This window comes from Chelon labrosus (genome assembly GCF_963514085.1).
Source record: "Chelon labrosus genome assembly, chromosome: 16".
NCBI lineage: Eukaryota > Metazoa > Chordata > Actinopteri > Mugiliformes > Mugilidae > Chelon > Chelon labrosus.
In genome coordinates, this window is record NC_140349.1 from 21,900,077 (window position 1) to 21,924,375 (window position 24,299).

A 24,299-nucleotide genomic window follows, 5' to 3' on the forward strand; every position below is an offset into this window, starting at 1 on the left:
TTTTCAGCAAATTTTATTAAATCATTTTGAGGACATGAACTGCATATCTTAAAAAAAAGGAAAGATTAGAAAAAAATATTGGAAAGGAGTCATTCTGTGTATCTGCGTGTTTTTTTGTTTCCTACCTGAATATTTATGACTCGTTAAAGTCACCTCATGGCCCGTTGTACGCCCAGGCTGTGAACCACTGTTCTAGAAAACAGCTGCAGAGCACTTAGTTGAACAATAAATGTCTTAATAATTTATTGAAGGTTACATGTCAGGAATTGATGACTGTTGTAGCAAAAGGACTAATGACTTAATATAAATGTACAATAGCTGCAGAAGCTTCCTGCAACCTATACTTCTCTATTCATGACTTTCTATTTTTAAAGAAGGCCTTACATTAGGATTCATAAATGTGGTCAGTTTTTTTCTCGGTTTATTGAATAACACCACACTGCAGCTGTAAATGTTAGCTGTTGAAAAAAATAGACCATGATCCAGTTGCTCTGTGGTTACTATCCAGAAGCTAGCTGGTCAAACTGTTCCTTCAAGGGCTTTTCCTGATGAGACAATTACAGCTATTGTAAAGTCAAAGCAGGTAAAGAGATTTTTCCCACTCGCGATGTTGTCCTTGTTAATGATGTATCGCAAGTTTATGAAGCATGAGGAAATGATTTGTTTCATTAACAGAGGCCATAATTAAACCATCATGTATTGAATACGTTCTTATAGGAAGCGGTGAAAATTATTCAGCTTCCTAAGAGTACTGCAGTTGTCACTGTATTGGAGTACCATTATGCTTCTTAGTGTTCTTGTCATTGCATTCATACGACTGACATGAGTTACTGATGTTTCTTTTGTTCAGGGCTCTTTGCAGCAAGGAGAAATGTTGACCGTCCAAGTTAAAAATACCGTGCTGCAACTGAATGGTCAAAACCTCCGGCTGGAAGCTAAAAATGGCCGCAGTTCAAAAACACCTGGCCTCCATCTGTCAGCCATACACGGAAAGGAGGCAGTGGGTCAGCTTACGGGCTCGTCAACCCAGGAGGGCACGGCACAGTTGGACTTGTTGTTGTTCAAGTCACCCAGGCCTGACTTGGAGAGGCAGATTGAGAATCAGCCGGTGAGACGCCCTTTGAAGCTGGCCCCGCTGGAGCTGACAGAAGAGGTAAGGGAGGCTCAGAGGGAAAAACTTAAGTTCATCCAGAAGGAAGCCGAACCTGCTTCCCGTAAACTGGATGTGACGCCGAAAGAGCCCCAAACAAGGAAGGTGAAATCCTGCATGAGGCAGAGGCTGGCAAAAGCAGCGGTGTGCCCTTCTTCTTCCACTGAGCCTTTCAAAGCACAACAGCAAAACAGATTGTCAAGGCCCCAGCTGACACGCGCTATCCCTATAGAGCAGAGTGGAGACAAGCATCTAGTGGATGTGGTGTGTAGAGGCACACCAGCTCCTCTGCGCAGTAAACCTGCCCCTCCTTTACAAATACCCCGAGTTAAAGCTCTGGCCGCACGTGGTGGAGAGGCGGCCCGCCAGAACACCGGCACCCTCCAGCAGGAGACAGGGAGGAGGCGGCTGAGGCTGAGGAGAGCACAACACCTAGAAGAGGATCAGTGCAATTCAAACACGTCAACAGCGGGATTATCTGCAGATGAAGCCAAGCCTGCCCAAGGTGTCCAAGGCAAAGGACAGCAGACAAAGAGAACTCAAAGGGGCCAGCTGCATGCTGGGAAAGCCATCAAAGAGCCTCCTGCACCTGCAGGCTGCTGGGAGCAAGGAAGTGCCAGGGAGAGCCATCAGGAGGGTAGCAGTCAGCAATCTGCAAAATACACCCTCAGCCGAGAGTCAGCTGAAGGTGGAAGCAGTGAACATGCACTTGATGGTGTTAAGCCAAGTGCTTCTAACTGGAGATTAAAAAGAAAGAAACCCTTGATCGCTAAATATAACAATGCTGTCGCTCTGGAACAACTCCAACTGTAAAATAAGTGAAGCTTGGGAGTTTGCAAAGTGATATATACCAGTGTAGAGGCTAATTTGTTGTAGTGATTTCCTCATGAGATGAAAAAAGCACACAGATCTCAGAAAGCTGCGCCATTACTAACTGCTTTTCAAAATGAATCCTTTCATGAACTCAAATGTGCACATGGCAACTGACAAAATTCACTAAGAGTTGACACAAAGCCAGATAGAACTCAATATCATTTATGGTTGAGAACTTCTCTTGTGTTCCCAAAATAAAATATGCATTTTTTTTTTTTTTTTTTTTAAAGAACAGCATTGTGTAAAATTGTATGCCAGCTCGCTCTAAGTTATGGATTGTCCCATTTCCAAAAGCTATTCCCCAGATCAGAGCTTGCACTGATTCAATTAGGTGGAGCAGCCATGGCACAAAGTAAGGCTTCTGGCAAATCACAAGAGGAGTGAGGACACTGCAGTTGATCCAAGGTAATGTAACAGCACATATATTTCTTGCAGGGAGAAAATCATGGAGTATGATCAAAAATGTTGTGGTGTACAGTATGATTACTGAGTGACCTGAAATGTTTGTCCATAAACTGTATGTAAGTCTACATGTATAAGCTCCTTTCCATCAGCTGAGTACTGTTTCTATTAATTAAATCCACGTTTGTACAGTGAATCAAATGCCTAGTTTTCTCTACTGTATATACAGTGTAATATTGAAAATGTAACTTTCTCTTCTCTAAGGGTTCTATTTGCTGTATTTCTGCTTTTTCTAATTAAAGTATGACTTCCAGGTAGCAGCAGGAGTTTCTGAATGTCTGCCGAGTTCTTGTTGTTGTTTGATGGTCCTCTTCCATTCTGGAGGTCTTAATGTGACCCCTGGCCATTAGCCAGGCAGGTAACATCAGTAATGTGACTCATCTTAAAAATAGAAACTTGTGATCTCACCGTCTGCTGCCATTGTGGACCGTCTGGCTCGTTTATCAATTTATCTTTAGTTAATGAATAGAGTGTTTGTTCTAAATAAATAAAATCACAGCCAGGTCTTCTTTGAACTGACCCCTGAGTGGTCATATAATCTGTCACTGCAAGGTTGATTTATGAGTATGTAATATCATCTCTTATAAACCTGAAAGCTTTAAATAGTATATATTTTTTTTATTATAATTTTTTTTAGTTTGCTCAGGTCACGGTGGTGATGACCTAACAAAACATGGCAAAAAAAGATGAATCTTGATGAAGCGATGGCGAGTAGGCTGACTTCAGAAGAGGTTTAGGGGTTGAATGCTAACGGTGATAATAATAGTAATGTACTGCATGTCTTGCATAGTTTATACCGATAATATCTTAATAACCATTTGAATAATATCTCTGGCCAGCGGATGAATTCCTATGCAGACGTTCTTTTGCCAACTCACGTCTAAAGCCCCCTCATTGCTAACTTTGTATGTGTTTTAATGCTTGGCAGATTGTTTATAATATATGGAAAAGGTTTTTGTTTTTTTGCCAGACATATTTGTCAAAAACAAGAAAAGACCCAACAGTTAGAGAAAGACATTAAACAGTATAGATGTTCCATGGTGTCAAAGAGCATAGCACTCCACAACTCCCATCACCAGCAATCTAAAATCAAGTACAACACAAGGCACATGAGACAAATATATCATTAGGATTTATTTAGCAGAGCTGTACAGAAAGTTATGATGCAAAGGAAGTCCACAAGTTTCTTACCCTGCAGCGTAATCTTAATGGCTTCAACTGACATTCCCCATAAAGATGTGTTGGGTCACTGAGGAGCAGTGGCAGCTGGTGTAAATGTTTCTAGACAGAGCCGCTCGTCATCAAAGCTCTCAGTTACTACCCCAATATGATTTAATGCATGCTGTAAAGCAAATGTAAATAAATGCAGTCCATCTATCAAAATGTCACCATTTCGAAATTAAATAGATAAACAGTCTGATGCCAACAATAATGGAACATTGTTAGGAGAGGCAAACCTGAAACAGCCACTTATATACTGTAGGGAATTATTGCAATGATAACTGTGGAGTTGTTCATCACAGGTAGCATTAAGATAGTTGGCTCCTGAGTACTTTTCTGAACCTTACAAGGTGGTCATGGCTTAACAGGTCACTTTATATTTATATTTCTATAGTTTATAGTTGTATAAACATTTTATTTCTAGTCACTTTCTATTTTTTATATAGCTTTTGTATTTTATGTTCAATGTATGTTACTGCTACTGGATGCTCGAATTTCCCTCGGGATTAATAAAGTATCTATCTATCTATCTATCTGGCTGCGTTTTAAATCCCTCTTTAGGCAGTGTGAACGCAGTTTGTCTCGTGACCACATACACTAAAAAGAATTATTCTTTGGACCTGTAAATGTTACTTCAATCGTGTGTAACATCTGCAAGAAATTACAATTCCAGTATGTTTAAAAATATCACTTTTTATTTAATGTGTAACTTGGTGCTACAGTTCTAAATTACGTACGATAATGAACATACAAAATCACAAATAAAGCCCCTATCAACAAAGCTGTTGATAGGGGCAGCCCACTGAAGATGGACAATATTGGTTACATTCTGTGAAGCAGACATAGCTGAAGGTCCACCCCCAGGAGATTTTGGATTAAGTAGATGTGGTTTCCAGCATTCTAGTGGATTTTTGGGCGGTCTGCTAACGATGTGCAATACCTGAATTTATTCTGATTCATGTTCGGCATCATGACTTGTAGATCTTAGTCTGTAGACTTGAGCTTAACATTCAACCAGAAAACTATCGGTGTGCCTAAATGACAATAAAGCCTTATTCATAGATCAGTGTTTAAGATTTGACCTAGGTAGGTTGATTGATATTTTGATTAAAATGGTATTAAACTAATTCTTAACTAAAACCTAACCTATGTTGTGAATAATTGTATTCTTAAGAGCACTTAATGATTTATGTTCAGCCAAAAACAACACAAGATTAGTTAGGGAGGGACATTATTCTTCATTCAAAGTCTCCCACCACATGGTCCATCAGAGACAAATAAAGTGCAACAAATAAAGTGCAACAAATAAAGTGCTTAAACAGTACAACTTTTTCAAGCAATAAAACAGATGAATGCATTACAAAAATAGCTAAAATGAGGCATAATCAGTATCAGATGCAGATCAGAAGCTGGGTAAAGTCCTTGTCTATGATCTGTGTGCATGGTTATACTGGCCTAGTCTCAGCTCAGATTCTCTTCTTTTTCAGACTTCTCAAAGTAGTTTCTGGTTTCTCCTGCTGTCTTGGCGGTCTCTGTATCTCTTCTTCTGTCTACTTCGGAGTGCAGGCATAGATAGTAAAGGGGTGCACTGCAGGTGTAGCGCAGCGCAAAGGTTCAGGGGTGCTCATCAGCGCCATCTACCGTCGTGGAGTTTGAAAAGGAACGGAAGCGTCTCGGACCAAGATCGGATTTTTTTTTTTTGCGTGAGAAATTGGATGTGTGGCGTGAGTGCGTGTGAAAACAGGCAAAACCGTGTGTCACACGGTGAAAGCGTGAGAGTTGGCAGCTCTGTATTGTACGCGGTTTATTAGGAGAAAGGGACGTGGGTTCGAAAACTTAGCTACTTTGTTATTCACGTCTATTTGTAGCCTCCAGGCTCTTGTATGCTTTTCGTGATTTTCCGGAGTAGGACTAGGGAAAGTTAATGAGGTAGTTATATATATTAGGATACTGCAGGTCAGGAACATTGTCTGCGCTGGCTGTTTCAATGCTTGAAAAAACCACACCAGGCAGGTCGAGTTTTGCCTTGTACTGGTCAATGTCTATCCTTTTAAAGTGCACAATAAACTCTGACGGCCTGAAATCAGCACTGGCACCATTCATTTTAACCTGATTTTAACTCAGAGTTTTCCTGCCAATATGGCAGCGTCAACAGCTCTATAGCGTCTCTATCCTTTCCCCTCCCGTCGCTGGGTGTTTGTCTATGCTTATGCCTGTACCCACTCCTCTCATGCACAGCAAGGACTTACTATAAAGACAACTATTTGTGCTAAAACTATTATGGTTAAGTGTGAGCATTTAGAGGGCAGGCCATGAGTCATAATCTAGGTGTGGATCTTTAGACTCTGAAATCGTCTCTGTGAGGTTTTGTGTGCACACAGTTCCAGGATTTGCATGCACATACTCTAGTAGTATGGATTCTATGCAGTGTTTTATAAATGAGATCCCTGTCTTTATCTTCTTCAAATCTATATTTTGTTCCTCATCATTTAGTCAGTGTCCTGTTCTGACACTTAGACTTAGACAGACTTTATTTGTCATTTTGATTTTCATCAAAAAGAAAGACACTGGGCTAAGTGATCAATTTAAAGTGAATTCTCTTTTGCATATTCTGAAACTGTGACAAATACCTATAATATATTGCATCTGACCATCAAAGAAAATACCAAAGATGACGAAGATTGCATGTCACGAAGATTTGTGTCTTCAGCGATTGCACAGGCAACACCCCTGCAGACGTGTGTGTCATCCTTGAGGGAACTGAGGTTCTTGGTGACTGTAAGTCTGTGGCAAAGGCATCTCTGATGTTTATGGGCATTCTATATATGCAATAAACCAAAGTTGATGTTTGAGGTCTTTCGTGAGCTTGATTGTCTCCCAAAACCCAGGCTTTGTGCAGCAAACTTTTAGTGTGTTCTTTTGTCAGTACATTTACTGTCCAATGTTTTTTGATATGTAAAAGCACTCAGACTGTTTACGAAAAAATTAACATTGCTGTGGTTTAAAAGCATTTGTTGTTTTGGAGTAGCTTATTAAATTTTATTTTAAATATTATATTATTATAAATATTATTTTAAAAGAAGCCTGCAGATACATAGTGCATTGTTGTTAGAAGTAGATGAGATGTGTAAATATTACTTACATATTTTTCTAATAAAATTTAAGTTGAATACACATGAAAACACGGTAATATTTATTTTGAGATTTGTATTTACATGAAAAGGTTGTTAAATAAAGTTTACTAAAATAAGTGATTAAAATTTGTGAGGAAGACAAAAAAAATCTCAAAGTTTATTTGAATATTTTAGTAGGAGCAATTCTTAACTACTCGTAGAGCTCGCTTAATAATATACCAAGTACATAGTACCTGGCAGAGTACCTGGAGAGAACCCACGCAGACACAGGGAGAACATGCGAACTCCACACAGAAAGGCGGTCCATGGATTCGAACCTGGAACCTTCTTGCTGTGAGGCCACTCAAATTGAAACATACACGTCCCATACAGGTATGACACAGACAATACAGAAAAATTAACCATTTGGATTTAATCATTTCCATTTGTGCAATTCTGTTGATGTTTTTTCTTGATATAGCAGAATTTAGGAAAATTCATTCATATATAAAATGCATTCATTCACATCAAGTAGCCAAAGTTAAACTTTGACAGAATGAACTACAACACTGATAAATGTTTTATGTCCCTAGTCCTTCTGAAAGGCCATGTTTTATCTTTCTCAGATGTTTTTAAAGTTAGTCACTGAAAGCAGAATAACCCAGCTAGCCTTTATTCTGTCATTGCATGTGTGTTTTACCTTCTCCACAAGCCTGCTGTCTGATTCTGATGTCTCTGTAATCTGGGCCAAGCTCTTTTTCATCTGTGTTTTTCTCCGTAAAGCCAAATGGATTTTGGCACAAAGATTTTATTTGAAATATTATACTGAATTCCTGAATGTCCGAGTCTTGCATCTCAATCTTTGTCACTGTCACTACACCAACCGCTGACGGATTTCACGTGAGGAGATAAAGTAATTGGTCTTCGCAATAGGGCACGGTGATTGGTTAAATTAATTTAAATATGTTCAAGATTTCAGTCAACCCTTAGCTACATATGCCGCACAGATTGCCTGACGCTTCTATCGCTGCCACAAGGCAAACTCCAACAATAATCACTTTATTTCACATGTTAAAAATTGTGATAAGTAGGTTTAAATGAAAAAAAATAACTTACTTAAAAAGGTTCATTCAGTCTTCGTAATGTGCTACTGTAAACAACCCTTGTTTTTAATTTCCATTATTAAGTATTCCTGATTGAAGAACGAAATGATGGAATCTAAACCGTAAGATTGCAGAGAAAGCCAAAGCACTTAGCTGAAAGATGATGAAAAGAGTTCGAGGAGACAGCAGATTTTGCAATAATTCTGTGACTTTGTTGCTGTGAGCAACCCATTTACCATAAAGCATAGCCGGTTGGTTTTGTTTGTTAATGTAAATCTAATGATCAGCACAGCAGCAAAAATGTTCCAACTCACAGAGCTTAATATTCTTGTTCAAGTTTAAGGGTTCTGGATTTATACCAAAAACGTTGAATAGTGCTTTTGGTTCTCAATGAACAGTGCCCTCTAGCTGTTCAGCCAGTTTCCTGATAGATCTTAGCATCCGTTGGAATGGATTCAGGCTCAGATTCAGGTTATTTTGTCATGTGCCAACCCTGTGTCATTAACACTGTGCAATTAAATGAAGTGAGAGTATAATTACTCAGATTTAAAGCACAAATATTACAAAATTTACAGCATATTTACGAAAGGTGGAGGTGGCAGTTGTATTGCTGATGGCCTGGTGGTAGAAACTGTCCTTCAGTCTTTTTGTCTGTGCAGCCAAAAGAATATAAGACAAAATATTGTACAGAAGTGCTTGTCTAATAAATTAATGTAATTATTATGGGAAGGCGGTCCAATCCAGTAACTCTACCAAATAAATTAGAATTTTTCTGTTCCGCTTCATCACCATTTCAAACATGAATATTTTACACATATTTTGGAAGGAGACTCGCCTCTCTCTGATGTGGGAGGTTGAAAGCTGGCTGTCAGTCCGGTGACAGATGGCTTTCTCCAGCACTACACGATGCTTGCAGCCTCTTGCTCACCCAGCATGCTGGTCACCTCTTTAGCCCTCTCACACAAGGCGACAGACGGTTCCTCAGACTGACACCATCACTCATAACGTGCATCTGCCCCGAATCATCAGCCCACTTCCCATCCACTCCACGCTGAGCCTATACATAGCCCGGCCTGAGCTCACTTTCCTTGGCTACAAAGGCGCCGTAAATAGGCCTGGATGTAATGGCTAACTTGTTTGTTGTCCGTGACATTCAAATATTGACACTGTGTTTTGGAGCGTTTTGGTGCCTTGGACAGCTCTGCACAAGCTTCGGGTGTATTTTCGGGCGCAGCCAAAGCATGTGGTGACAGCTGTGGGAGCATTTTGAAGAGGGAAGATGGACCGATTTGAAAGAAACAGGACGTCTGATACGCAGACAGGTCTGCTGTGTTTCACTGCGGCTTCCCCTCCTGCCTGGGAGCATGACCACACATGATAAGGACATCAACAAAATGCGAATCACAGTCATTCTCTACACGTGTATATCAAATCAGAACATATGTAGGTCTTCTGGTTCACAAACACAGGTTTCCGTCAATGAGAATGGGATACGAAGCAAAGAAATGTGTGTATTTTGTGCTGTTTATTAGATCAAATAAATCTTCTCCGATCTAACGGTGCAAAAAGGAAACAGCAAAAGGCCCCAATACAAGACCAAAATGTTAGAAAAGAATCCTAGTATAAGAAATCACAGAGGCAAGGAAGGAGGTATGTATGTATTTAACGGTTGTATATGAAAATGTATTTTAAAAAATGAAAGATGTGCGGTCTGACGTGGATGTAAACTTGTCAAAACAGCAAAACATACATAATATAGATCACAGAGCTTTACTGTAAGTCAGTGCAACGACAGACATTTAACACAAAGCTGCAAGAATGACTGTTCTGTAATCATTTCCCCAACTTAAATACAGCCCTTCTCTATAACTGCGCGGCTGGCTGAAGCCAACGTGGCCCGGCCCACCACCAGCCCCAGGGCGGCTCCGCTGTGGCTATCACAGTGGCAAAGGCCGGACAGTTGAGGCGGTTGCCAAGAGGCCGTGCCTTTTCTTTGAGGGCAACACTTCAGATGGGCGCAGTCATGGAGGGAAGGAAAAAAAAAAGAAGGACAAAAATATCCAGAAAGTTGGGTCTATAATTGGCTGAGCCTCTCAGCCTTTTTTATGTGAGAGCACAGCCTAGTCAAGAGCAGCAGAAGCCACCTCGTCCCCCAGTGAAACTCTACACTTTCCCCTTTTGCAGTTCCCTCCCACTCTGTCCACCCATCCACAAGGTTGCTGAAGCTCACCTCACCTCACTTTTTAAAAAACGCTGAACACTGGATTGTCACCCTGGATTATACAATAATCTCGTCTTGATTTTTGGTGCCTGCAGGGGAGACATTTTGGATTATTATCAGCTGATAATGATGCTGTCCTGTTGCTGATTCAGGGTGTGAGTGCTGGAGGCAGGGAGAGAAATACACCTCCAGTAACACGAGGTGAGTGACAGGCCAGGTAAGAAAAATAAATCATGAAATTATCTATCTATAACTGCCAAGCTCCTCTAAAAGATCACCCTAAAATGCTCACCCACTCTTTATCAGTTTCAAATTGTTGGCAAGAAGTCTGTTTTTCTTTTCTTTTTTGCATCCACATGCTGCTCAGATGCATTATCAGGGAACAGACTTCCTCTTTTTTTCTCTTCTTGGGTTGCTCATGGAAAAAAAAAAAAAAAGTGCTTTCTGTTTTATGCATTTTGGGAATGATAAACGCGGTGCTTCTGTTATAGACATCTACATTGCAGTCCCAGGTCAACCATTGAGAGAGGAAGTGGAAAGGGGCCTGATGATACAGACCTGCAGTCTGTAAGGAATCTGGCTACAGGTTCAGATGTTGACAGAGGCAAACCAAAGCGTTTTTAGCGTTACCTTGGATACTGTATCAGCCTGTTAAACTGCAGATTCAGTTAGTGCTACCCTGGAAGACCTATAAACTGTATTTAAATATAATCAGTGATGAAAGGAAGCAAAATTGGGATATGTTAGACTTGCACAAAGTTAGGTAAAGAGGATTAAGGACATTAATCCAAATCTTGTTTAGATGCTTGCAAAGTGTGTCTTTTATAAAAGTCTTGGGCTGGAAATCTTAGATTTTAAATGCACGCTAATTGGGACAATTAGGGCCATTCAGCTACTGTGACTGTTCTGCTCATTAATAGCAACAGTCAAATCATGCAGCAGAAATAGCCCAGGAGAATCAGATAAGGAAATTACAATTTGGAAGCCAAAACACTTAAGCCACAGTGTACAGAATGCACTCTCTATTTCCACATAGGCCAAGTCACAGTCAGCAGGCAGTCATGTCCTTCCACAACATTTCCTCGAATCACTTTTTGCACAAATCACTTTGTATTAAAAACATGCAACTAGATTTTCTTAAATGACATGTATTGTTCCTGCGTTTTATTTCATTCTGCAACATAGTCCATCTTTCTTCACATTCAAATATGGGTATATGTCAGCTTAACTTTGCATAATGACTCGAAACTAGCCTTGAGAAGATTGGATGAAGTGACAAAATTTACCCACTGCACCTTGTTTGTAGGCCATATGAGTCTTACAACTGTAGCTAGGGTACTCGTGGGACTTCTCCAAACCTCATTCATTTCCTTCTTCCATCTGGACTTCCTGGGTCATGTAACTGTGTTGGCTGATTGATTAGCTGAATTGTGTGGTTTCTGATGTTTATGACCTATATGTTTCAAGGAAATGTGTCATTTCATGAGGATTATGATGCTCAAAAACATGTAGCTTGTATACTCTATGAAACCTGAAGTTGCAAGACCAGGTGCATACACTAAGATCTCTTCACACTTTCTTGGAGTCTCTGCATTACATCACAAGGTGTAAATGAGCTGCTGAACTTCTGTTATATTTTATATTTGGACAAAGCTCATTCATGCAATTCTACAAGATTTGTCATATAACATAACAAAAGCTGTTATTAAGGACATTCTTGCCCCCAGGCTATATAGTTAAATGTCTTTCACTAATGGAAAACAAATAAATTAATAGCATAATTCAGTGGAAAAATCAGACCGCACTGAACGATATTAAAGAAGTTTTCATTTCACAAGGAGCTATTGCTTTCGAAGTTGTGCACAACTCAGACTTTCCTCTTCCTCCCACGGCAACCCCCCGCAGTGAGACACTCTTCCAGTCAGGATGAGCCCATGTTATGGCTACAGCCAGCCACACATCAGTCCTAATAGCAGGCATCACAACCACTGGTGTACAATAAGGACAAGAATATCTTTGTGTTTATGTGGCTGGATACTGTCAGTGCCACCCAGGTGCAACAGCCTCATAAATGAATCTAGAGACAGATTGATCAGTGCTTTGGATCATCATCAAACCTCCGCAGTTCAGCAAGTCCAAATGTCACTAGAAATACCACTGGGAATTTCAAACTTTAAAAAATCACTGTGGAGAAACCAAGCAGTGCAACATCAGCAAACTGTACAGTCCTGACAATGTTCTTTTACTGTTTTGTGGGTGGAGACAGTAAAAAAACATAGTTTGGCATCAATCTCCAACAATCTTCGGTAAGTCCAATTTTCTCTGGATGGAGCATCCACTGCTGTAGAGAGATATGTATTTCAGGCCTAGGTTTCAATTATCATATACTGAGAATGGAGAACATTTCCTGCCAGCTTTCATTCCAAAGAGGGGACAATAGAAATACTGGACGATAAGGGAAGTGAGATAGATATTTTTGGTGGAGCTAAAGTTTCTTTACACGTATTAAGTTCATAATGCATTTTTAAATCAGCTTCCCACCAGGCCCTGCTTTTCACTGCAATCTCTCTACACTACAGGAAGTGCTTCTTCAACTTTGGTTCCCCTGCTGGAGACAAATTGTTGCAAAGTCTGTAAATGTTTCAGTGATGAAAGAGAGCAAGAAACTGCTTTAGATTCCAAAATGTCAGCTGTACCTTTCAAGCGGATGAAGAGCAATAGTGAATTGTTGATGTTTCCACTGACCTTTTCATAGGTTGGACAGCTTCATGGTGGTAATAAGCTAAACAAAACAGACCCCAAGCCAAGGCCGAGATGGAATTACGATTGGGATTTAGGATCACCCTGGTCTTGGCCATCCTGGCCTTTACACTTTCCGGCGAGGGAGTAGAAGCACAGAGAGCAGGTAAGACCATTAACATTGGAAATGTTGACAACAGCAGTTGTAGAACCTTTCTTTTCAGTATGTGACTAAATTCTCTTGCATTTGACCAACCCAGGGTGTAAAAATGTCCACTATGACTTGGCATTTATCCTGGATACCTCATCCAGTGTGGGAAAGGAGAACTTTGAGAAGATTAGGCAATGGGTGGCCAACCTGGTAGAGTCTTTCGACGTGGCATTTGACAAGACAAGAGTAGCTGTGGTCCGCTACAGTGACAAACCAACCACTGAGTTCAGCCTGGGACGACATAGGACCCTGGAAGATGTGAAGCGAGCGGCCCGTAACATACGCTACCTGGGGGGAAATACAATGACCGGAGATGCTATCAGCTATACCACCAACAACATCTTCACGGAGCGGAACGGAGCGAGGCCGAGCGCAAGAGGCATTCAGAAGGTGGCCATCCTTCTCACAGATGGCAGAAGCCAGGATTATGTTCTGGAGCCCTCTAAGGCAGCTGCCAAAGCCGGCATCAGGATGTTTGCTGTGGGCATTGGGGAGGCTCTGAAGGTGGAGCTGGAGGAGATCGCTGCAGAGCCAAAGAATGCCCATGTCTTCCATGTGACAGACTTTAATGCCATTGACAAGATCAGGGGGAGACTGAGAAGGAGGCTATGTGAGAGTAAGTCAGCCATCAGGCACGTTGCCAGCACATCACTCACACTGCATGCTGCATGGTTTTCTTTTTACTTTGAAGATTCTGCCTCACCCTCAGTGTGTACTTAATCAAATTAGACTTATTTTAACGTTTAACCACTACGCAGAGGAAAGACCCTAACCACAAAACCCCACCCCAACCACAAAGAGCTGCACGTGCACACTGTGCTATCCCAACTCCTTTTGATGAAATACGACGCGTGTGAGGGGCCCTTTGCAAAAATTGGCTTGCAAATGACAGTCTCCCAACCAGGACATATCTGTGGCATAGCTTCCTTTTTGGTGCAGAGGCGTTGAGCACTGGAAAGCCTGTCTTACGCTAACCTCAATGGTTTTTACACCAGTGTCCTGTGAAAAATTTTCAATACGGGCACACAGACTGAGAAATAAGTTCACACAGCCAGATGAATAAACTTTTCCGGCAGCTTTCTGTTGTCAAGTAGTTGTGCAGTGAAGTGCGTAAGTGTCTGTGCATGTTTTTTTTCCATGGAGAAGATGGATGCCTTGTGCTGCAACGCTTGAAATTCCTACCTAAAATTAGCCAGACAGGAAAGAAAAGGATGCCATGAGTCTCAGCCACAAACAATAAATACAGAAGGGAAATGACATGATTACATGGTGAGTTCAGAAATGAGCAATGACAAACTCTCAACTCTTACTTTAACCCAGATAAGTTAGCGCGTTTGTCAAGGCAAAATAGATATTCTTCTGTTCTTCTGAAGAAAGTGGTGAGTCAGACTCTAAAAATGGTTTTGTTCGTTTCTGAGTACGTATCATTTTGTAAAGTTACACTCATCTAGGGCTTGAAAGGCAGCCCGGAGAATAATTTTAAAGCCAGTAACCTTTGACCTTGCTCTTTGACTCCCCGGAGATTCAATCTGCCAAGCAGTAATGTAGGTTGTATATCATGAAGCGTGCTGTACAGCAAGTTTGTAGACGTGAACTAACCAAAAGCTAAATTTGCAATGTTCCAGTGTTTTCTTTCTCTAATCTCTAAAATCGCCACGGGTGAGTCTCCAAGTACATCAGTGGTCAGCACGACTGGCTCACTGAGCAATGCAAGTTATTTTCACCCAGAAAATTATAGCTCTAATGTTTCAAGTGGGTCCTCTGCAGCCGCTCAAATGTCCATGTTCGATGTTTTCACCTTTTAATCCATATGTTTAAAAATGGACTCTGTTTATTCTGTGCTGCACTGATTCATTAGAGCATGTGTGGCCTCACCTAAGAATACAAGCTCGTAGGATTACACTCTTGATCTTACACAGCTCATGTGACAGAGAGCTTAAATGTATTAATATTAAAGCAATAGCAAGAATTAAAAATGTACCAGTATGTGGTTGCGAAAAATATTGTTTGTAGGTGTGTAGTGCTCCAACTGGTGCGGATACTTTGAACCTGAAATTCATTTCTAAAGGCAGGATTTACATTTCTTCCACTTAAACTCACAGCCGGATCCCTAAATTATAGCTTTGGGGCCACAAGTGCAGGGAGTAGTTCAGCTATCTAGCATGCTAAGTCCCATGCTGTGCAACGGCACCATCTTTAAAAAAAGAGTGACGCACTTCCATTCATTCACAGAATGGTAATTTTTGGTAGACTCCCTGGCTTTACAAACCAAGTATCCTTTCAGAGATCTTCCATTATCACTTTAAAAAGGCTTTAAGAAAAAGACGGCTTCAGTTTGATTGTTAAACGCCCTGAGGACAGACGGAAAACCAGGGTAGGACACGGCTGAAATTAGAAATAAAGCATGATAAAGCCTTGTCAACAGAGCTGTCCTCACATTCAACACCACAGAGGTTAAAAGCCTTGCTGGCTTTGATAGCGGATGTTCGGGCAAACACTTGGTCTATTAGGAAAGTTGGAGTGTCTCACCAAGATATTTTCAGGAACAGATAATATTTATGACTGTCAGTCAAGACAAAGACACATTGTTGGGCTAATATTAGCTTTAATGAGAAGTTCCTCTGAATAGATTGATTACAAAGTGACAAAAGGAGTAATATTCACCTGGGAGTTGTTAGATTAATGCAAAGGGAAGGACGGTGGAGCAGATTCTTACTGCCTCACTGACTAGTGCAGCTTTGAATGGTCAGTTCACTCAAACAAAAAAGCCTGGTCTAAAGCCAGCCAAGCACCTCCGTGAGGCTGTAGGCTATTTATTGAAGGCCCAGCTTTACTTTGAGCTAAATGCTGCTGTCACCACGTTAACTCAGTCCCATTTAAGCTGGCCTGTCTACACCTATAGTATGTCGACTTCCAAATGCTAATGGCATCATGCTAACATGTTTACAGTGACCACGTTAATCAAGTTAGCTCCCATGCTAATATTTACCAATGAATCTTGAAATACACCCGAGGTCAGAGCTTTCAGTTAGGGGTTAGCATGGCATAATGTCTGTGGAGGTTCTGGTCCCGATACTTACAGATAAGTAGTTAACAGTTAACAGACCTTAGTCAGGTAAGTTTCCCATGAAACACCCACAGATGTTCCTATTTAAACACTGACACCCCGCCAGTTCAGGAATCCTTGTTTCAGCTTATTTTTTTGATAGTTAGAATGACATTATGTCTTGACAGCAGAGGGTACAGACTACTTGTGAGAGCCTCCAGTTTGATACACCCAGTCCTGGTACACCAGAGGGTCAAACTCTGAATCAGCAGAACTGCGCACCGGAGAGTACCGTCCCACTTAAAGCACTGCCTGAGGCTGATGGGAATGCCTAGCAGTTTTCCTGATGATGGTGCTTGGTGGAAGGTGCAAGCTCCGAAGCTGCTCCAGTTCATCCTGCTGGGAACATAAATGTCAGAACACGTTTTCATAGCAGTCCATCTAATAGTTGTGGGGACAGTTCACTAAAAACACACCGAAGAGTTAGAGTGTCTACAATTAATGTTCTGGGCAAGGTGACTTTCTGTCATAGCTGTTCAGATATTTCAGCCTGGAGGAAATTATCTGGACGGACTGACCATCCAAAAGACTGCAGAATAAGATTTCTGCCTAGACTTCAACTACAAACAGCCCTTAGGAATAGTTTTATCTATTTTCAGAGAGGTTAGAACCATAGCCAATTGCTTCTGTTATTTATGTTATTATTTTGAGTGATTTGACTCTTTCAAAATGTCATTAAACTGAAGCCAACATTTACATCTATTAAATTTAACAGTGTCTACTGCGGTCTTCGGTAGTAAAGCTGGCATCTTGACACAAATAGAAAATACCTCTCGTGCCAATAAAAACTTAGCCTGAAGCTGTTGCCTTTCTCACTGTCATCACCGTCACTGAAATATGTGTGTGTGGAAATATAAAACTGTTGCTGCTTCTCAGATGCCTCTTCACTCACCCATCCACACACTTCACTGATTGCCCTAGACTTGAGAATAGAAAGATGGAGGGCAGCACTGGAGATCTTCAGATGACATATCGCTGTGGGGATATAGCACAGCTTCCTAAAACAATCCAAGACATCACACCTTTTTCATCTAACCCCTTGGAAAGTTTCTGACCAATTATTTCTTCCAATGAAACAATAACGCATGATTAGATTTCCAACATGAAGATACAAGGTCACCTTAAAATAGTCTGTTTGAACATTTCTCTCCCCGGTGCTCCCCTGTGAGAATCGTATTTTGCAATGTCTGCACTAACTAAACTACTATCCTTTCTCCTCAGATGTCCTGTGTCCAAACATGAAGATCCAACCTGATCGATTTAAGCCCAACAGCACCAGTTATGGTCTTGAAGAGGTTCCAGGTATGTGCAAACTGCTGCTTTTCCTAACGGCAACATGCAACGTTGGCAGTTCTTGTCAACCACAAAGCCATCTCTTTCTTTCTCAAAGCATTTCCTACACGCCCACATTTAGCTGTTTTTACACAAACAGAGACCAAAAGATCTTATCTTATGTCTCTTTCTTATATGCAAAGATGAAGACACTTTTCACTCACAGTTTTCCTCTGTCTCTCTATCTGACTTGAAGCATGAATTGGTTTTATTCATGGCTCAGAGGGCGTCACTTCTCTGTGTTGTTCTATGCTGCCATCACAAAAACACTGTCACTTTACTTTAAACCATTTTGCAAATCAAAGCAAAAATGAGGTATTTTGGAATGGCACTTTCATTCCGTACACATCTATAGTTAAAGAAAATACATTTTAAGAATTTCTTACACCTTACACCTGCTGATGCCGTCATATGCTGCACAACAATACTGTAAATGGAGTAGTGTTGTCTTGTGATATAATTTAATAAGCACATGTTCAAAAATGTCAATGAACGCCTATGAAGAGGTGAAACTTGCAACCACACTATTAACACTAATAGTCTTTTTAATGCAGGTGTTATTTTTAAACTAGCAACTCAACTAAAACCAAGTGAAACACACTACCAGTCCTTCATCATTCGGTGTTTTTATTTCATAGATTTCAAGCTGCTGTGTTTTTCTCAGAAGTCTTGAATAGCGTTTATCCAGAGAGGTCGGATGTTGTTACAGGAGTGTCTTTTGGGGGATCTGAGTTCCTGTCTGTGTCTCCCACCCACATCCATCACACTAAGAGAAAAAACAGATGCAGCGGCATGACTGTTAGGACCCCGTGCCACGTCCAAGTTCAAGGCAAAAGAGATGTTGGAGCGCTGGAAATGTTGACTCTTAACGCTCTTAACTTGAAATATGGCATATGATGAATTGGTCAGCTTTTACGTTCAATGTTTTTTTTTGGGGGGGGGGGGGGATTTTAAACACATCCTTACGTCAGTTTATTTTGAATCATTAATGATCGGTATTATTATGGTGCTGCAGCACACATGTGGCAGCAGGCAAAGTGCGGCTTGAACAGGTCGCCAATCTTTGACAGCTGACACACATGGACAAACAAACACATCACTCCTACGGGCAATTTAGAGTCTACAGTTGAGCTAGCTTGCATGTCTTTGGAGAGGGGTGGGGGAGGGGGGGCAGAGCTGCAGGAGAAAACCCACAGAGACATAACATGTGAACTCGCACAGAAAGACCCCAGCTGGCAAGCTAATTAAAAACCTAGGACTTCATGCTTTAATAACCACAGGTTGAACCATGTTGTTCTTAGTGTAAAAGTAAAGACCATGCGCGACCAGCTGATTTGATACATAATAAATGGCCAGTACTGGTTGGATATTCTGTGTCTCGACTGAAACTCAGTCCTCTCCTCTTTGACTGCTTCATGCCCACCAAAGATAGAGTTACACGGCCGTGATCTACTGGGTTAAAGCTGCTGTCAAGCCAGCCAGCCAATTGTTTTACATGTATTTGCTCTAGTAAAATGAGTGTTATATTCACAAAAGAAGTTGTAGCAATACATAGAAGGACCAACCTACTAATTATCATAAAGAAACTTAATCAAGATCTTGTAATCCTTGATAACCACTTAAACTTTTAATGTTTCATTCGTTATCAGTCATTGCTACGCTTGAAAGGAAATGTGGATGCCACTACCTGATTTAGTTTGTTGAATATAAGCTTCAATATCAGTATGTTCTTTACAAGAAAAAGAAAGCAGAATGTTGAAATAGGACATTTTATTGGATAATTACTTTGACCTCTTTAGTTGTTAACAGTACTTTTGTTTGCTGAATTCCACTGGATGTACTGGTAACTGGTGTTTTAGTTCCTGTCCAAGTAATTTATTGGATCCTTTGTCCAGACGAGGAATTATGTTTTATTTAGGAATTGTGATAATTATCTGTCAAAATGATGTGTTAAAGTCTTGTTTTTTATTCCTTTAGTGAATGCAGAACATTTTAAATGACCCTTTCAGTGCGCATTACAGTAGTTGCTGTTTCTGTGTACAGCATTGCCTTACTACAAACTACTGATACATTTTATATACACTCTAATTCTGTAAAGTTCATTAGTCTAAAAAGCACAATATTTTCCTTTGCAACTACAGACTAGTTAATATACTTTCCTAATTTCCACCAGAAAGTGCAGAGAAAGATTTAAAGTTTGACATCAGAAACTGACATTTTTGTGAGTTGCGTCTACAAGTGAGAGTGACTCTTTGGTCAGAGCCAAAGACCTCTCCATCAGCAGGGAGTGGAAGAGAGTCTGTGTTCATGATCAGAGACGACAGCATCACTTCGCACCATCGAGACACATTATCACATCCCCATCACTGGGCAAGTGCTAATTATGGGGTTATGCTTTTCCTCCCAGCCGCAAAATAAATGAGAACAAACTTTCGATAAATCACTGAAAGCCACTGATGTTTGACTCAGATTGTCAGATGTGCCGTAAGCACTCAAACTGGAATAAATCCTCCGAGCCGTGCTTTGTTTTCTCTTTCTCAGTCGGAGCCCCGTTCCGCTGGAAAATTATATGAGAAAATCTCTTCTCGTAACCAAAGGCTAATTGTGGAATAGACCGTAAATATACTGTGCTCTATGCTGATTTACATTTTCTTTACATTTAGATACCAGCACCACAGATGAAATGGTGTTCTGAGAGCTACGACTCACTATAATTATTTTGGACAAAAACTGGTTTCTGTACTTTAATGGTTCCCAGACTGTGGTCCATGGACCACCAGCCGTACATGAGGAGGCCAAAGCAGGTCCAGAGAAAATCCAGTGACAGTTGTGTCATAATCAGATCTACTGCCTGAGCCAAAATCTTTTGTGGGGCGCCACTTGGGGCAAAATGTTATCAAACAGTGGTCTGAGGTCTGAAGCTCCCTGACATGACAAAGATGTCCGGGGATTTCCAGTCTGCACTAAGTTTATAATTCCAGCCTAACTTTAAGACATACCCTGTCAAACTTGATATTCTTTACATGCAGGGACATTAAAGCTCCACCAGCTCCCACTTGCAATTACAACAAATGCCCTCTACGGTGATGCAGAGAGAGTGCTGTGAGAAATGTCAAGACTATTTGCTACTGATTATGACTTGACAGCCAAGAGACCTGCGGTCTGAGTCAGACTTGTATTTATCATGGGCTGTCTAGTCTGACCCCTCGGGCTACCGAGCACACACAGGAGGCTGCAGAGCGTCTTTGTGGCTCCGCGCTCTCTATCTCCAGCACAAATGTTGCCATCTGCTGTGATCAAAAGAATGCTGTGTGCATGAGCTCGCCTTTCTCAGTCACTGAACTCATCTGGCTCTCGCCGCAGATCCCCCCCCATCGGTCGTTTTTGGCTGTCCAAAATAACTTTTTTTTGGGGCTGATTATACGCTATCCACTGCCAGTCCAAATTACAGCTCTCCGCTCAGATGGCCCTCAAGCAGCCACAGAGCAGTGAGTGAATGTGCACCGTGCGAGCGTCGTGACAGGGAGAACCGAGGCCAGCGAGGCTCACAGCTGTCCGGCTTCCTCGAGCAACTGATAACCAGCGCAAACAACACTTTTGTAGTTTTTTACTCGCTGCTTTACTTTTGCTATTTAGCAAAAAAAGTTTTATCCACCGGAGAACTTGCTAAAACACTGCTCTGAGTCAAAGGCAACATGAGAGCTTTTAAGATCTCTCAGCAGACTTCAACAACCTTATTAAGATCAGCTACATATAAAATGAGTAGCATGGATTCTGTTGGAGATGCAGTGTTTTTGCAAGCATCAGTCTATCCTACGGTTAATCTCAGTTTAAAGACTACACAGGTGCCATTAGAGTATACAGAAATGAGTAAGTAGGTCCGACTACATCAGCACATTTAGATATCCTGGTTAATGTAAAACTATGATGATAAAATGGACTGTGAAACAAAACAAATACCCAAATTAAAGGACAAAGTTCAGCACTGAGCATCAGGCTTGACAGGTGTGTAACTGTGACTGCAGCTTAGTGTCCTAAGAGCAAGCATTACAAGCTGTGCTATGAAACTGGTATCTTCCCATAGCAGTGAGTGAATGCGCACCGTGTGAGCATTGTGACATTGAGAACCAGGCTGATGACAGTATCAACAGCAAACCAAAAAAGACTCGAGAGGAATCAATCACTCTGTATAATGAGCCAAAGAAAGAACAGCACCATCTCCTGGTCAGCACTGTTAACTCTCAGACAACACTTAATGCAGGGCGTTCGAAATGAATAGAAGTGTATGAGAAACGGAAATGCTTCAGCAGAGGAAAATCTTAACTCTGCAGTGAGTGTATAAAATAACCTGTTTCACCTAACGGTACATCTGAGTCACTTTACTGACAGACAGAGTAGTGGTGGTGGCTGGCTGACTTGTGAGCCTCTCAGTTATTCAGCCTGTTGTGTCTGCTTTTGCTTTTAATGTTATTTTTTGCTCTGTTGCTAATGGCACAGGCCGCCTGGTGTGCCTTACCACCTGTTTCCAGGCTATTTCCAATGACATCCACTAAGCTTTTGCCCGACTCTCACATTACCACCTTAATGCTCCTATTTCCTCTCTGTAAGATTAGTGTGCTGGTGTTAATATTCTCTCTGAAACCTCATAGACTCATAGACTCATAGACTTTTCTCCATTACTAAGTCCATGCAGGAATATGTTGAGGCAGCGTTCATCCTTTTGACTTGCTAATGGCACAGTGTGCTTTCAGAAGAGCTCAATCCACACAACATAACCACCAGCTTTCAGAGGGAGCTGTTGGACAACCTGGCAGCATTAGCGCTGCACAAGCTCTCATCCTGCTGGCATCGCCATAGCTACGGCACTTGTTTGTTGTACAAGGGAGTGTCTTTTCTAAACCACCGAAATATGTGGTTACACCACTTCAAATCACTCGCCGCAAGGCAAAGTACACACATGTGCACATGCTCTCAGACTCACACGAGGGCCTTACCAGTGATGGCTACTAGTTTTTTCCTTTGGCTGCAAATAAATATTTCAATGGCCCTTTATTTTCCAGTTGTTCAGTTATACGATTATTTAAATCTCTCTCCAAAAAGCCGCAAGCTGAGTGGTTGCAGGGTGTGGTGGGACTGACCGAGTTTACCTCACGACACCACAAGAAATCTGACAAAACCGTAACACAGTTTCACGACTGGAGAGCCTGCTGTGCTTATTCATGTGTGAGAAAATGTTGCCCAGCTAAGCTTTTTTTCCCTCATGCGTTGCTGCAGGGTTCGACCTGATGGAGTTCTTCAATGTGAGAGATATTCTGGGAACCAGAGTTGATGACGGCCAAAGTTCGTACGTTCGTCTTGGCACAATGCCTATTGTACAGCAAACAGAGTAAGTGAGCATCCCGTTACACTGCAAACAGTACTGGCCTAGTGGAGAGCCCCAGGGTAAAACTCTGTTGAGCTGCTCTTTACCACCCTTTGTAGCCAGGCTCACATTCTGATAAGAATGGAGTCTGGCATAACACTCCACTTGGATTTCATTGTGAGATGTGTTTCAACTATACAGAAAAAAAAAACTCCTCTGCAACCAATTGGATAGCCCTATTACCAATCAGAGCAGCGAAGTATGTTCGCTAAGCGATTAAGGCATTCTCGACGGAAGCCTTAATAGCTGTTAAATGTTCATCCTGTATTATTTCGTTGTCACTATCTTTTACACTAGACAAGATAGCGGAATCCAAACAGCTCACGTCTCCAACGGCAGGCATTTAATGTGCAATTTCAACCCTGATGTCATGTATGACTACGCTTTTACTCTCCTGTCCATCACTGCATGGACAGTAGATCTTTGCCAGAGCACAATCAGTTCCCAACAGAGGGGGTCCAGACTAACGTTTTAACACAAAAAAAATAGTGGGTGGAAATTGGTCCAGCTTCAAAGCTACCATCTTTGTAAATGGTATATGTCATTGTAAGTGAAGTGAAATATTACCGACTGGCCCTACTTTTTCAGTGATTTGTTGAAAACTATTTTATGTAGGGGACATCCAGCAGTATCCTACTGGGGTTCGCATTGCTTAGCTCATCCTAAGCTAAAGTATGTAAGTTACAAGGTAGCAGTTTCCTCCCATTTTCAGTCTTTATTTTAAACTACGCCAACTGACTACTAGCCGTACGGTATTCGTACGGTCAGAAAACAGATAAGCACATTTCACAAATTCTCAAAAAATAAAGATTTTATTTGTTACTTTCCCCAGATTGACTGTCAATAATTTAAGTACACAGTGAAATATACATACATTTAGTCTGAGTACTTTTTGTGTACTTCTAATACAATGCAATGGCTCACAATATTCTGAAATATTGTATGCGGAATGTGTTGCTTTCTTACATTTCCTTGAATAAAAAATGAAAATGCAGTATTGCTCACTAAGGAAGGAAGGAACAGTAGCCGTAAACAGAGGAGGTTGTTAGAGGAAACCATGTTTAATCTGGCCTTCATACATTAATATTTAAACTGTTATGCAGTCACTGTGACTGTGTATTTATCCCGTTCACCTCATAACAATGTGCTTTTGTTCTACAGAGATGTGTTTCCTCAAGGGCTGCCAGACGAATACGCCTTCGTGACCACGTTCAAATTTAGGAAAACCTCCAGACGTGAGGACTGGTACCTTTGGCAGGTTTTTGACAAATATGGAATCCCACAGGTGGGTTGGCCAAATGTAAATAGTAATAAATGTGAGTGTTACTGCAGGACTAACAACTTAA

The 24,299-nt window shown here is 41.2% G+C and overlaps 1 protein-coding gene across 3 annotated transcripts in view; it reads left to right on the plus strand.

Annotated features, from left to right (window-relative positions):
- Positions 1-9,321: 9,321 nt before the first annotated feature.
- The window catches only part of col22a1 (collagen, type XXII, alpha 1), a 52,467-nt gene continuing 37,489 nt past the window's right edge, over positions 9,322-24,299 (plus strand). The window contains exons 1-6 of one of the 3 annotated variants that reach the window (XM_084563773.1): positions 9,322-10,360; positions 12,899-13,048; positions 13,143-13,709; positions 17,421-17,501; positions 22,806-22,917; positions 24,115-24,238. In XM_084563773.1, coding sequence (XP_084419899.1) covers positions 12,958-13,048; positions 13,143-13,709; positions 17,421-17,501; positions 22,806-22,917; positions 24,115-24,238 — 975 coding nt within the window. In that variant the 5' untranslated portion in view covers positions 9,322-10,360; positions 12,899-12,957. The remainder of the gene's footprint in view (positions 10,361-12,898; positions 13,049-13,142; positions 13,710-17,420; positions 17,502-22,805; positions 22,918-24,114; positions 24,239-24,299) is intronic. The other 2 variants (XM_084563774.1, XM_084563775.1) reach the window with 2 other exon arrangements.